This window comes from Myotis nattereri (genome assembly GCF_964212035.1).
Source record: "Myotis nattereri genome assembly, chromosome: 17".
Classification (NCBI taxonomy): Eukaryota; Metazoa; Chordata; class Mammalia; order Chiroptera; family Vespertilionidae; genus Myotis; species Myotis nattereri.
The window spans coordinates 17406691-17420900 of record NC_138092.1 but is presented as its reverse complement, the minus strand read 5'-3'; the positions used below and the strand labels follow the sequence as shown (position 1 = coordinate 17420900).

Genomic DNA, 14210 nt, shown 5'->3' with positions numbered 1-14210 from the left:
ATGTACTGCCTCATAAAATGGAAAAGTGTCAGGCTCAGAACCTAGGTACTTAAAGGATGACATTAAGAATCTGTTTCTCAAGTGATCAAAAAACTTGTATGCATATATGCATAACCATGGACACGGACAGTGGGGTGGTGAAGGCCTGGGGCACGGGGTGGTGGTGGGCTGGATGGGGTCAATGGGAGAAAAAAAGGGGATATGTATGTAATACTTTCAACAATAAAGTTTTTTTTTTTTTTTAAAGAATCTATTTCTCACCCTGGCTGGTTTGGGTTCAGTGGTTAGAGCTTTGGCCCCTGGGCAGAAGGTCTTGGGTTCTTGGGGTCTTGGGTTGATTCCAGTCAAGGGCAGGTATCTTGGTTGCAGGCTCTACCCCCAGCCCCAGGTTAGGGGGTCAGGGGGTCACTGTCTCTCTCACATCAATGTTTCTCTCTCTGTGTCTCTCCCCCTCCCTTCCACTTTCCCTAAGAAATCAATGGAGAAAATATCCTCAGGTGAGCCCTAGCCAGTTTGGCTCAGTGGATAGAGCGTCGGCTTGAAGGGTGCCAGCTTCAGTTCCGATCAAGGGCACGTATCTCAGTGGCAGGCTCAATCCCCACCCTGGCGGGGGCACGCTTGGGAGGCAACCAATCGAGGCATCTCTCTCACATCCATGTTTCTCTCTCTGTGTTTCTCCCCTTCCCTTCCACTTTCTCTAATAACCTCCGGTGAGGACTAACAAAAAAATAAAATAAGAAAGCTTTTTAAAAAAAATACCCTCAGGTGAGGATTAACAACAACATCAACAAAGAATCTATTTCTCTTCCTTGGCTTTGCTTTTCTTGGTGTTGGTTTTAGTCACAGGCAGGCTCCCTTCTCACGGCACTTAAGAGAGCCACCACCCTGCTAGTTTACCTGTTTAGTGATCTCAGCAATTTTAGTTCTCTTGGGAGTTCCAGCAAACGTTCTACTTTTATTGGTCTCTCTTGGGAAACAGTCCATTGCTGAATCAATTACAGTAACTGGGGGAATGGAATGTTTCCACTGGCCAGGCTGCGGTCACCTTACCACTCTCGGAGTCTGGAGGAAGGTGAGGCTCCCTTGTCAATGGACACACTGCATGTGGAAATAAAGTTGCTGTGTGAGAGGAAGGGAGAATGGAAAACAGACATGCAGAAACAGCAGATACCGGCCACGTTGGAAGGGCTTAAGAGGGCGTTTCAATGGAAATAATGCAGTTGTGGATGTTATTCATTTTATAGGCATGTATGGATGCAGAGTCCTTTCTTTTCTCCCCAGAACTTTATTGTTCTTAGCCTTTTCCCCCCTATCTCCATTCACTATCAATCCTACCCCCTGAAGATATTGTCAAGCTTGTTTTTTTTTTAAATTTCTTTAAACACATTAAAGTATAATTGTTTTGTAGTTTGCCTGGTTATACCAAGGGTCTATGGTCTATTGCTTCTTGTCCACAAAGACTGTTTTGTGTCTATATGTCTAGTTATCTTAAATTTTGTGCTGCTTATTATAGTTGAAAAATTATTCACAGAACTAATATGACTTCTGGATAAAGGTACTTTATTCTGGGCAGTTTTTAAAAAAATATATATATTTTATTGATCAGAGAGAGAGAAATATCAATGATGAGAGAGGATCATTGATCAGGTGCCTCCTGCATGCCCTATTCTGGGGCTTGAGCCTGCAACCCAGGAATATGCCCTGACCAGGAATTGAACTGTGGCCTCTTTGATCGGAGGTCAACACTTAACCACTGAGCCCAGGCAGGTTTTAAATTTGCTTCTGCCAGCACCTGTGGGCACTATCAGTACAGGTAGAGCAGTGGTTCTCAACCTCGGCTGCACATTAGAATCACCTGGGAATCTTTTTAAAATCCTGATTTCTGGGCCTCATCCTCCGGAAATTCTGTTTCTTTGTTATGGGGTGGGGCCACAACGTTCGTAACAAAGAAACAGAATTTCCGGAGGACGAGGCCCAGAAATCAGGATTTTAAAAAGATTCCCAGGTGATTCTAATGTGCAGCCGAGGTTGAGAACCACTGAGGTAGAGGATCAGCTTTTTCCAACTCAATGCCTGAGGGTCTCTAGACCACCGAGGTAATGAAGTCTGGGATGCAAGGTGTGGTGAAGGCGGCTTTACTGCTGAGCCACCCTGACTCTAAAGCTACTATTTAACCTTCCCTGAAAAAAAATGAAAATTCACATTTTTATGTTGGTCAAACAGCCTCAGAATAAAGTGGCTTTTGTGCTCACTTATCATCCTGAGTTCTTGTTTGGCCTGTTATTCTTTACTATCTTACTAGCAGCTTGTGGCTATTGGAAAAAATGTTATTATAATCAGCATTTTTAGTGGTTTCCATCAGGACAGTTGTTTCAAATAATTTAGCTGGCCATTCCTAGGAACTGGAAGCCTTCTCTCTGAAAACCCTGGTCTGTGCTCCATCATTCCTGGTCCCTGGTTTCTGTCGTCCACTCTCCCAGTTTCCTGCCTCGTTCTTCCGTTGTCCTCTGTGTGTGGATAGTGTTTGGAATGGGATAAGCAAACCTGTATTTCTTTCCTTTTTAAAAAAATATTTTTATTGACTTCAGAGAGAGGAAGGGAGAAGACGTAAATAGAAACATCAACGTTGAGAGAAAATTATGGATCGGCTGCCCCCTACTGGGGACCGAGCCCACAACCCAGGCATATGCCCTTGACTGGAATTGAACCTGGGGCCCTTCAGTCTACAGGCCGTTGCTCTAGCCTTTGAGCCAAATGAGCTAGGGCAAACCTATATTTCTTGATGTGACATGGATCAACTTCTCATGATCTTTCTCTCTCTCTCTTGAGATAGATGGTGTGGGTGCTTCTGATTTCCTCAAAATATTATCATCTTGGTCCATTTGGACTCTGATATAGTTCCAATCTTAACTTTCCAATGTTGACTCATTTCTACCATCTGAAAGCATCATAAAAACTACAGTGTGACACAGGCGAAGGGTACCAAATATACAAGCAATGCTGCCTATTTAGAACTGTGCTACATAATTGTCACTGATATTTATAACTTACGTTCCCCCTAGAACTGAAATAGAGGGGCAGCCTACTAAAGTCTTACTTTATTTGTGTAACAGAAAAGTTTGACTTATGGAAATGTAACTTGAGTCACCACACTGGAGAGTCACAGCCCTTAACTAATCCCAGGCTTGAGCCAGTTCACATCCCGGAGCTCCTTGAAGAGGAGGTCAGGCCTCTTTAGCAAGGACCCTCACTGTGAATTTCTCCTGGCCTTCCCCAACAGGACCTGGGGCCCTTTACTCAGATGACAGTGTTTGGGGGGAGGGGAAATAACCAGACTTTGGAGAACCACTATTAATTTCTGACATTCAGAATGGCAAAAGAAGGGGCTGATGAAGACTAGGTAATTAGTGGACTTTTGGCTTGGGTCCATTTCCCAGTGGGGCTAGTGGATCACCAACTTCACACTATGGTTATGTCCTCAGTTCTGGAAAGAATAGACACACTCAGCAACTAGAAGAACCCTCTGGCTGATTCTCTGAGCTGTGTTTATACTTTTGTATCGTTATGAATGTAATGTCTGCATTATTATTTTTTGAATGTTGTATATTGTTCCAAAGTTAAAGTGGCTTATAAATATGCATATAATATTGCAAATTAGAATACATTAAAAATAGGCGAGTAAAACATAGCAAAAGGGAAATAAGAATAGAAGCATAAAATGCAGCAAGAAATGAGACCAGTAAAAAGCCTATCTGTCTTGTACATTTGCCACGAATTTGTTTTGTTCAATAATGCAATTCATTATAACCATAAGTTAAAGACAAACCGATGGCTTAGTAGAAGCATATCTATTTTGGATACTAGTACTGAAAAAAGTTCTGGGAAGGTAGTTCCTGCTCTTAGGGTTTCCCTATTCCATTGTTCATCTCAGTATTGCAGCGAAAAGAGATATTCTCTTCGCATTAATGAAAACTGAGTCTGTTCTTAAAATGGCTGAGAATCTTTATGTAGCTCTTGTTATTAACTGGGTGTAGTAACACTTCCTCCCACAAAAAAGAATGGAAATGACACATGTTACTGTAGTTCAAAAGAGTTTAGAACACACAAGATTAAAGAAAGGAAGTAATTTGAAAACTTGAGGTCAAATCTTGAGATTTCTCTTATGAGCTGGTCAGAGTGGGACTTCCTTTGAGGGGGGCCTCCTGGACCTCGTCCATGAGGATGGAGAGCAGATGAGAAACGGGCCTTATCACATCACCCGCAGACCAGTTCTCGAGTGTCAGAGCACAGTATTAACATTTGGAGGAGTCAAATATTTACACATTTTTCAAATGTTAAATAAGTGATTATGGTGTGGCTTTTAAAAGCAACAAATTGGCCTGGATAAGGACTGGTCAGTGACCTTGTTGAAGATCTTTCCTGTTAATGAATTTAATTATTTCATACAAAATATGACAAATGAACATAGGCTATTACATGCAACCAACAAAATGGACATTCAGCTTATATTTAACAGAAAAAAAAAATTATACTATCAATATGATACAATGGCAAAAAATGATGTAATTTATTCCAAAGTAATTAGTGAATAAATTCTAGACCAGAAGAGTGAGTACAGTATCAACAAATTTCAACAATGAATAAGAATGTGGGAAACTTTAAATCAGAGAATATGAATATCTGATAACATAAAAGATAAGAGAATTCTAAATCAATTAGCTAATGAAAATGAGAGTCAGAGCCAAAGACAACCAATCTGTGAACAAAAATGTTTAGGAAAGATTCAGAAAATGTTAAATCCGTTCTAACATAGCCATGTCATACAGCCATAAAATCACTAATATCTTATAGTTTTTAACATTAAAAAAAGTATGTGGAAATTGCCAAATGAAAATTTAGGAAGACTGGCATGGGAAAGAGCTTTTATAAGTATTACACAAACATAGAAGCTATACAAGATAAGGCTGACAAATTTAACTACATAAAAATATTTTATAATTTTCAACATAGTGATATACATCAAAAGCAGGGTTAAGAGGCAAGTGAGATAAATTCGGAAAAACATATGAAATTCAAATTTCAAAAGATAATATATTTCTACTAGGGCCCAATGCATGAATTCGTGCACCTTAAAAGGCACTGTGGGCTGCAAGGCTGCGGTGGGCACAGGGGTGAATCTTGGCCCATCCTCTGTGCCATCTGGCCCCCCCCACCACCACGCCCCCCCCCCCCCCCCCCGCGTCTGCTGGCAGCCCCATTCCTGCTGCTGCCTGCTGCCAGCAGCAAGTGTGAGTGGGCCGGTGCCTTCAGCAGGTGCGAGTAGTGGCTGCTGATCGCCCCTCAGGAGCAGGGGGACGTGGAGCAGTCCTCAGGGGCAATTGGGGCCAGCAGCCACCACTCACACCCGCTGATGGTGCTGAGCGATTAGGGCTGGCGCTGGGCACCGGCAGCGGGTGCCAGCAGTGGCTCTGGCGTCAGCAGTGGGTGTGAGCGGAGCCAGCGCTAGCAGCCGGTGTGAGTGGCCTGGTGGGACCGCAGTGTGAGAGCAAAGAATTTTCAGTAACCACCAGAGGCTTGCCCTGAATACAGTGACTGGTGCCCCGCCTTGGTCTGGCACCCCTGCTCACCCACTCCACCAACCCACTGCAGCCGTCGCCCTCCATTTTCCGTGCTCTGCTGCCTGCTGCCAACACCTGCCATGTTCCATACACCCCCTGGTGGTCAGCACATGTCATAGCGACCAGTTGTTCAGTTGTTTCGCTGTTTGGTCTATTTGCATATTAGTTTTTATATATATAGATGTATGTGTATTCTACAAAACAAAAATTAATGACAACATATAAAAAGAGGTCACCAACATCATGGAGAGTTTATGGAAAAGGAAATATAACTTACTTAAGTATATTAAAGACACATTAATTTATTTAGAAGGAAAGAAATAAAAATTTAAACTACTGAGATACCATTTTTTTTTTTTTTTGCCTAGGAGTATCAAGGACCAAAACATGTTGGTTGGTTTGTAGGGAGACAGACACTTTCATACACAGTAATTTGATAGAAACTCTGTGGAAGGTAATTTTAAAAATACATACATATACATGTATACACACACACACATTCAACTGTTTGATCCAACTTTTCTACTTTTAGGAGTTTATAGTGAAAAGATAAAATGACCCGTGCAAAGGTTAGTTGAAGCTTTGCTTACAACAGAAAAAAGAATGAATTCCATCTAAATATCCATCAGTAGGGAGCTGGCTAAATACAACTGGACAATGAAATAATATGTGGAACAGGAAAGTCCTTTATGAACTGACATTGAATGAACTCAGATGCATAAAAAATTGAGGTGCATATTAGTGAATACAGTATTCTAGTTGATGTTTGTAGGACAATGAGATCACCTAAGGAAGGACTCATTTCCCAGAATGCATCCTTGTTGTTAAGCAACACATGACTGTGTGTATGCACGCACACACATTTTCCTGATAAACACAACATATCTCTAGAAGTATACTCAAAACCTGGAAGGTAATCATGGATAATTGGTTGTTTCTGAGGAGAACTGGCTGGCTGAGGCAGAACCTTTCCCCCCTATGTCCTTTATTAGAGATTGAGTTTTAGCTGTATGAATGAATTACAAGTCTAAAAAGTAAAGTACACAAGTTGCCTCACATCTGTAACATCATCCCCCATCCCTGCCCTCAGTTAATTATCTCTATCACCCATGAGTGTTATGAAGTCCACCTCATCTGTATGCTCCTCTGTAAACAGACACCAGGCACATGTCTATTTACAAAGCCAGTTTAATGAAACCGCCATCTAAACTCAGTTTGAAGAAAAAGTCTCTTGAGCCTCCAAGATGGAGAAACTATGAACTCGGCCTCAACAACACATTCAGGGTTTAGAAATGAAAGGAAACAGAAATACAGAATTAAAGTTAATAATTTAGGGTCCACTAGAGTTGTATTTTTTAGAAGTGAGATCTTTCCTGGAGTCTTGAAATCAGGAAAAATATTCAGTGAATGGCAAAAAGAAAAAAAAAATCTGCATTATCAACAGACTAGGCCCAAAGAGATTAAGTACTTCAAGAACTAAGTGTGACAGATATTTGAGGATCAGTGGTATCCTTTAAAAAGCAGAGACAGACCAGGAGGAAGCACAAGAAGAAAGGAATTAGGCATCATCTTTTCTCCCAGAGCCCATCCTTATCTTATTAAGAGCATTAACCAATCTCCAACAGAAGCAGTGCTGTGAAAATTCTCCTTTCCAAAACGGATCTGGGAGTTCACTAAATTGAAAAGTATCTCTGGTTTTAAAAAATGCCAACTGGGAAAGCCAAATGATTAAAATTATGGAAGTAATCTTTGAAGACAGAAGGTGGAAAGTGGGCTGTACATTTAAGGAGGGCAGTGGCTGACTTACTTTTCTACATTGAAAACCCGTCAATGGTTTGTCCTCACACTGGTTAGACTCCATAGCCAACTTCTTGATGCAAATAGACCGTTGATTGTAAGCCAGAACATAACAGAGATGGAAGAGTTCTTGGTCTAATTTCCTAAAAATATTGCCAAGAAGCTGAGAGCCAGAGAAATGCCCGAAGTGACCCTGCTGGTTAGTGGGAGAGCTAGATCTACTGGGTCTTGTGCTTAGTTTTGCTCTGAAAGATTTGAAAAGACGCTGATAACCACTGTTCTTGGTTATTAAAGCTGTATATGCAGACAGAGGGCTTATCAGGAGAAGACTGTATTCTTCCCTGGGTTTAACTGCTTTAGAAGTGCCATGAATTTGGTGTGTGCATGTATGTGAGTGGGGGGAAGTGGTATTTATGATGGAGGGCTATTCACTGCAACATCAAGTCATTATGTTTGTGTCACCCACTCCCTAAGCTGAACTGTTTCCAATCGCTTCCAAATTCTGTGATAAAAATCAAACACTCTGGGAGGAGAGAAACAGATCCTCTGTTTCTGCAATGTGTTTGTCAACTCTGAGGCCTATGGGCCAGTCTCAGGGGCCGACTTTCCTTATCTAGGAAATGGAACCAGTGATCGCAACGCAGATTTAGGCAACTCAGACGAGCATAAAGGGAATTCTTAGAACCCAAGTCTGGCTATGCAATAGTGATGTTGGTAGAAATGGTTATAGATAGGCAATAATGCAGTAGTTAATAAACATGACTATTCTAATACAGTAGTCTTATTGTTACGATACGATTGACTCAAGTCTCCAACTTCTGAACATCTGAAACTGAAGGCATGGAAAAGAAAATTAAAATGGTACAAAACGCTCCCATAATCAATCCAAAACGTCAATTAAAAGTGGCCCAGGTGTGGCATCTTTGGGAATGCCGCTCAAGTGTTTTTTCTCCTCTCATCAGAAGCGGCAGCATAGAAGCCTTCAGTCGCTCAGATCCTCCTTCAGGAGGGACGGCGCTGAGGTTGGGACCGCCCGCGGAGTGCCCGAGAGGACGCCTTGGGGGTGAAGCCCGCTGGGCTCCCCAGCCTAGCAAGGTCAGGGGGCGCCCCCACCCCTGCTACCCACTCCAGGAAAGCCCGGAGGGGGCTCGCTTGGGGTTAGGCTGGCTGGAGGCTGTCAGCGCGCTTTAGGACCTCAGGGAAACCCGAGACTTTCTGGCTTTAGGACCCAGGAACTCCTAGGCAGCTCTGGCTTAGATGCCGTGGACCACAGCACCACCTACTTATAGAAGCATCCTGAGCCACTGCCGGCTGCATCTCCGTCGGAAAGTGCGCTCGCCACATCCCTTCGGCCGCCCGCGAGCGTGTCGTCTCCGCTTAGAAAGGGAGAAACCTGAGCTGTGAAGTAGCTGCGGAGAGAGCTCGGGAAGCCGCCCCATTGGACAGGGACCCAGGGAGTGAGAGCGGGCGCGCCCCTCGTCCGAGGATCGCAGTCCCGGCGGGGACGCAGCACCCGCCGCGCTCCTGCCGGGCGCCGCCCGCCCGGAGGACCCTCCGCGCCTTGGGAACCCGCGGCGGCGGCCGGGATCCCGAGCTGCCAGGCGCTCCCGGCCGGTCCCGGCTAACTTTCCCCCGGCCCACGTGCTAGCGGGGCGGCTGGCTTCCGAGCCCGGGATGGGGCGCCGCGCCTAGGCACCCGCACCGCCCGAGACGTAAGTGCCCACGGCGGGCGACCCCCGCGACCGCGGCGCCTGAGGGTCCCACCCTGGGACCCAGGGGCCGGAAAGCGCTCCCCGAGCCCCGCGCCCTCTGTGCCGTGGGGGCGCTGGCCTTTGCCTGGAGAGCCGCACGCGCCCTTTCCCCGGGTCGGGGCCTCCAGCGCCGCGGAGGTGGCTAATTTACTGATTGTAATCACCTCCGGCCCCCGGTCAGAGGCGGGTGCGCTCGGGTGAAGCTGCTCCGCGGCCAGTGCTTGGCCAGGAGCTCGCTCCCCGCGCCCGCCCCTCCTGAAGTTGGGACGCGCGCAGAGGCGGCTGCCTCCCGGGGGCTCTCCACCCCCCACCCAGCCCGTCTCTCCTCCTGGTCTCAGGGTCAAGGCGGGGAGATGCCGGCCGCGCGGGACTGACCAGCGCTGTCCTCGGGCTCCTGGCGACTCTCCCTCCGCGTCCTCCCAGCAGCGGGCAGCGCCGGCTCCTCTCCTCCGATGAGCCCTCCAGTTCCCCGACTCTGAGAGGCGCCTCTCCCCCGCCCGGCCGCCCAGATGCAGTTTCGCCTCTTCTCCTTTGCCCTCATCATCCTGAACTGCATGGATTACAGCCACTGCCAGGGCAGCCGATGGAGGCGCAGTAAGCGAGGTGGGTGCTTTCCCCCCGAGGTGCGTGGCCCTCCCTCCCTCCCGTGTCCCTGGGCTCCGGGGAGCAGGACCGTGCCCCCCACTGCAGGGCACACCACTGCTCCCCACGCTCCGGGCGCGGAGCCCTGCGCGAAGCTGTCTTCCCTTCCTCGGAAGGTGTGGCCGACCCGGGCGCCTCGTGCGGGGAGCCCGGCTTCCGTGGGGTGCTCGGGGCTCCATGGAGTGGTCCTGCCCAGGTTCGCCGCCGCGCGTCTCCTCCGAATTCCTCTCTCTCCTTTGGTCTCATTTCTTATTTGGCCCCCAGGTTCCTTGTTCTTCTCTGTCTCCTTTTCCTTTTAGTCCGTTTGACCGTCTCCCCTGCAGCCCTACCTTCCCCCGCGCACGTGCGCCCCAAATCGTGGCCCCAGGTCGCTCTGGGCACGGCCGAACGGCGCGTGTGCGCGCGTGTAACCGAGGGCGCGGGAGAGCGGCTCGGAGGGCACAAGCCGAGGCGGAGGACCTGCATTTCCAGGAAAAGGGCAGCACTGATGGCTTTTTCTGGAGCCTCAGGCTGCATGAGCTGCTGCACGGAGCTGTCTGCCTTGAGCAGGGGCTGGCGAGCAGGTTTTCTGGGGGAGCGCTCGCCAGTCCCGTGATGTTTTGGGGACAGGCCGGGCTTTGCCCTCTCCCTTTACTTCTCTCCACGAAGCAGCTATTTCTGAGAGAGGTTTCTGGTCTCCATGAAATTCACTTGCGGCTTTTCAACCGCTCCCTCCCTCTCCATCACTTGTGTGAGCTGCGGAGTAGGCGAGTGGAAGCCTCCAGAAAGGCTTCAGAGCGCGAGCCCTCCTGCAGAGTTAGAGCGCCAAGCGCTGCCTCGCAGCCCCGCTGTGGCTGTAGCTAATCCCGCTGCGTTTAGAGGAAGAGCTGCTAAGCGCAGTAAAGTCTTCTGCGGGATTTAACGCACCCCCCCCCCCGCACCCCCCTTTCCCAACCCTCCTACACCTTGCACTGCCCGCTCCTGGGAGGTGCGCAGCCGCCCTTCACAGCCATCTAAGCAATTTGAACTTTGGCGCGGTTAGGAGTTGCCTTGAGGTCAACAGATCTTGATTCCTCTGGGCTGTAAACGTCTCGCTCGACCTGTGATGTGATTTGTTTATAACTCGTTTTATGGAATCTCCAGTCCTGCATCCAGATTTTGGAGCGAGCTTTTCGCACCCTAATTTTTTCACAGTTTCTTTAGGAAGTCGTTAAGCTGTTCGCACCTACCCGCGGGGCTGGAGGCTGGCCCCGCCGAGGGCAGAGCCGGAGATAACCCGTGGCGTGCAGCCTCCCCAGCCTGCGCTCCAGCGGACGCTGCAAACCTGTGGGTTACAAGGAGACTCCTCTCTCTCTCTTGCTCTTTCTCTCTCCTCTCTGACATTTGGAAATGCTTATTTTTAGAGACTTTTCTGTATAAAAATACTAGGGAGAAATGTCTCCCAGAAGCCATGAGAGTTTGATATTGATATTAGTCTTGGAAAAGTCCTGTCTCCCTCTTCTCCGCCCCTCCCACTGGCTCCTTTCTCTGCCCCAGTGTTTTCTTTCGAGGTATTATTTGGTTGAGTTGGCAATTTTTGATTACACTGTGGTCGACAGTGTTTGGAGAGGCTTCCCCTACTTCCCCCCTCTTAGAAGCAGAAGTTGCAGTCTACTGGGTCGAAAAAGTCAAGTGCTTAGAGTTTGAGAAATACAGAAATATCAGAAAACCCTCCGCCAAGTTCTTGCTGATTAGCGGACTTGCTAATTCAGGGATGTCTTTCTGATCCACACAGTCTGCCCGGTTGCGGTTGAGCTGGGAAGAATCCGGCGCATTGTGTCTGTAGAGTTTAACGTGGAGAGTGACATTACAGCACTCCTGCGGCCAGAAGCGATACTGCATGCTTCTCTCCCGTGCCATCTCTAAGTCCTGCTCTGCCTTCTTAGGTATCGAGGCAAAGCCTATTTATTTCAAAGCCGCTTTAGCAAAATCTCATACCCTCCACACCCCCCAAGTGCTGACATTTAGCAACCCGGTCCTAAAGTCTGCAGTGGTAACTTTTGCCAAACCAACTTTTCAATTTCATAAAATTCAAATGCTTTCAAGTACATGTAAATTGGGAGGGTTGTAAAGAAAAATAAAATTCTATCAAAGTGTACTTCCCTCCCCTCCCCCACCTCTTATTTCTTAACAGATGTCCCTTCCCAAACCCCAAGTTTCTGGCTAAAATAACTGCGGTCCTTAAAAGTGACCACACTATCTGTGCCAACAAAGGGGGTACTGTGTTTTTAATTAAAAGTGGAACTACTTAAAGGGCTGGCTAGACAGTGTAGGGTGATAGTAGCTATTCTGCTTTGCAAGGAAGCTTAAGGATTGCATTGTGAGAGTCTTGGAATGAATAGAGATCTAACTCAGGTTGTGTGAATTGTTCCTCTTCACAAACTTAAGCTGGTTTTAATTGATCTCATGTCCACTGATTGATCCTACACCAATTGTTGCGCATACCAAACAATTGGCTTCCCCCAAGGAGATGGATTTAAATGAGTTCCTTGGTGAGTGCCTGACTACAGGCCAAATCATGTCCGCAGTGACAGCTGACATGCTAGAGCCCATTGTGGTACCAACATTTCCCCCTTTCCCTGTGTTTTTGAATAGTGGCAGTTAAATATTACTTTCCAGGAAGAAAAGTGATTAGTACCTTAAAAAAAGAAGGTGTTGTGGTTCAGAAGATCAGTTCTGTTCTTGGCTTTGTGCTGCCATGTAGGCAGTAGTGATACCAGGATTGGTTAGGCTAATGCCTGGGATCTGATACTTTTTTTTTTTTTCATATCCCATCTGCAAATAATCAGCCCTTCACTGTGGAGCATTCTCAGAGCTTCTTTGGCATTATGTTTAGTCTGCTCTATGATCTCAGATGCGCTATAATATCATTTTCTTAATGAAATAAAATTCTTGGCAGAGATCAGATAATTTAGTCAGTTAAAATCAATTGCATCCAGTCTGGAATAGAGAGCAAATATATCGTTTAACTCTATGTTTTATTTCAAAATATAGCCAGAGGATTTAGAGAATAGAATGCTGACCTTCCCCCCTTTTGGACAAACCTTTTTCTGGGGGAGACCATCATACGCAACCCCGAGTAATCTTTCTTCCCCTTTAGTTAGAAACATTTCTAAAATAAAAGTGCATTTGATAAACACTAATAGGGCCCAGCAGCAATAATTTTGAAAATGAATTAGGCACGAACACAATACTGAGAATATCTTGAGGGGAGACACGTGTCAACGTTTTGAAAAGCTGATTGACAACTCCTGTGCTGTCTATATGTTAACAGTCATACCTCATTGGCCCCCCTTACCCACCTCCCATTCAAATGCATAGTCATTATTAGCTACTGTTAACCCCTCCTGCCTGCTTCTGTCTTTGGACCACTCATGATTTTATTTGTATGGTAAACTGGCTTATTTGATTCGTTTTCTTTTTTTGTAGTGGTTGTAAGCCACATTTCAGGCTGAATTACTGAGAGGTGGATAGACACATCATAACTTTATTATAGGCCCCTGGGATTTCTTGAGCCTGGTACATAGTGACTTATATTTATATCTCTCATTCTGTTTAAATGCTCAGTCAGATTTTAACCAGGGTTTTATGAGAACTTCTTGATAAAATTCTTTAAAAGCAGCAAGGCCCCCAAACCTGTAATTGGTGTTCCTGGTGGTCTGATGGTAAGGGGCGCAGTGTAACAAGTCCTTCCTGCCGTAGCCTTTTCCATACTGAAGTGTGGGAGCATCTCATTTTCCTAAGATTAGAATTGGCTTCTTCCGTGAAACTGAAGTATTGATCACAAACTGTGTGGTGTGTTTCTAGCAACTGAGGTTGGTAAAAAACAAATGTTTTCTCTTACACCTTAGAGGGCTAGACTAATTTGCATCTTTACAAATGGAATGAAGAAATTTGGAGATATTTGCTTTTACACATACTTTGAGTGATAGCTTATTCCTCACAGTATTCTTTCAAAATATGAAATGGCACATGGAACATATTAACCTGCACTTAAACAAAAAAGCTTCGAAATACATTTTGTATGCTTACTTCCTTTAAGTTCCAGATATTTCAGAAAAGCTGATGCGATGTTTAACTTTGCAACATAAACACGTTCTTTCTTTTCTTTGGTTAATGGGCTGCTTTTTCTTCCCCCATGATTCTGGGGTTTTCCAGCTAGTGCCTTAGCAGTGCACGGGGGTCAGAAAGGCGCCATGCCCCAACCAACACCTTAGTTAGCTACTGAAATTTTGGAAGTGATTCAGAATAGGTGACGCTCTCCCAGGCCTCCATTTAATCCTGGCTTTCTGTATCTGCTTTTAATATCCAGCTTGGGTGGAATCCAATATTTGCAGAAATCACAAGTTGGAAATGACACTTCTAATTCCTTAATACAAAACCA

General features: G+C 46.1%; 1 protein-coding gene across 1 annotated transcript in view; it reads left to right on the top strand.

Moving 5' to 3' along the window:
* Window positions 1–9502: 9502 nt before the first annotated feature.
* Window positions 9503–14210, top strand: part of RSPO2 (R-spondin 2) — a 141761-nt gene continuing 137053 nt past the window's right edge. Inside the window, exon 1 of the mRNA XM_081110936.1 lies at window positions 9503–9769. Coding sequence (XP_080967062.1) covers window positions 9676–9769 — 94 coding nt within the window. The 5' untranslated portion in view covers window positions 9503–9675. The remainder of the gene's footprint in view (window positions 9770–14210) is intronic.